General features: G+C 39.9%; 1 protein-coding gene across 1 annotated transcript in view; it reads left to right on the top strand.

Moving 5' to 3' along the window:
• Positions 1 to 1328, top strand: part of LOC106870406 (otoferlin-like) — a 177020-nt gene that overhangs the window by 155133 nt on the left and 20559 nt on the right. Inside the window, exon 3 of the mRNA XM_014916461.2 lies at positions 387 to 475. Within this exon, the coding sequence (XP_014771947.1) occupies positions 387 to 475 (89 nt within the window). The remainder of the gene's footprint in view (positions 1 to 386; positions 476 to 1328) is intronic.

The raw sequence follows: 1328 nt of genomic DNA, 5'->3' as shown, positions 1-1328 counted from the left end.
ACACACACACACACACACACACACACACACACACAAACACACACACATATATATATAAAAGTGAGTTTGGAGGGATATATTATCTGGGTGGATATTGTATTGGCTCTCAGTTAAGTTCCAGTTAACAGCTAATCTCAATGATCAGGAGTCACTGCAGTGGAAACACGTGTAGGTCGTTATAACTTGTACATAGCTATAAAATGAATTTGTGTATGTAAAAGTCTCTATACTCTTTATTCTTATTAATATTAATGCACACACACCCACACATGTACAAATACATACACATATGCATGCTTGTGTGTGTATATATCTCTAAATCATAGCCCCCTGCTTTGACATTACTTTGCATTCCATTCATTTATTCATTCATCTTATTATTGTAGATATTCGAATGGCCAGTGGCTCGACCAATTGAAAGTGAGGAATGCTTGGATATACATATATTTAATTATAGCAAATACTTGAACAACAGGTAAGTTATATTTGATATTCTGTTTCTTCTTCATCATCATCATCATCAACGACGTCACTATCATCACCATCTGATGGTTCCCTTTCCATGTTGGCATGGGTTGGACAGTTTGACAGGAGCTGGCAAGCCAGCGGACTGCACCAGATTCTACTGTCTGCTTTGGCAAAGTTTCTACGGCTGGATGCTCTTCTGATGCCAACCTTTACCTGTTTCCAAGTAAAGTAATATTCCCTCATGTCCAGACATATTTTTCACAGAACATTGAAAATGAATGGCACTGCTTGTTTCAATCATTTGACTGCAGCCATGCTGGGGCACCACCTTGAAGGGTTTTAGTCAAACAAATTGACCCCAGAACTTATATTTTAAGCCTAATATTTATTCTATTGGTTTCTTTTACCTGACTGCTAAGTTACAGAGATGTAAACACATCAACACCTGTCGTCAAGCAGTGGTGGAAGACAAACATAGACACAAAGATTCATACGTCATATGTATTCCATGCATGACCAGCCCATTTGTTAGTGGGTATATATTAGGACATTAAATAGTGTGTCATTTTTCTTTTTTTTTAAGATTTGTGATTTGAATGAGATTTGGCTGCTATTTCCTGCAGGTTTAAACAACCACATAGAGACACCCTTTATTGGTTCCTCCTTGATACAGTTTGTCAGACATGGTGGTGGTGGTGCCGATGTATTGGTGATGGTGAGGGTAGTGGTGGTGGTGGTGGTGGTGGTGATGATGGTGGCGGTGGTGTTATGGGTGGCAGTGGTGCCGATGGTGGTGGTGCTGATGGTGGTGGTGGTGGTGGTGGTGATGGTGGTAGTGCAGGAAATATTTGTTGTGAAGA

Source organism: Octopus bimaculoides, chromosome 23, assembly GCF_001194135.2.
Source record: "Octopus bimaculoides isolate UCB-OBI-ISO-001 chromosome 23, ASM119413v2, whole genome shotgun sequence".
NCBI lineage: Eukaryota > Metazoa > Mollusca > Cephalopoda > Octopoda > Octopodidae > Octopus > Octopus bimaculoides.
Note: the sequence above shows the minus strand (reverse complement) of the source record. Positions and strands in the feature narration are given on the sequence as shown.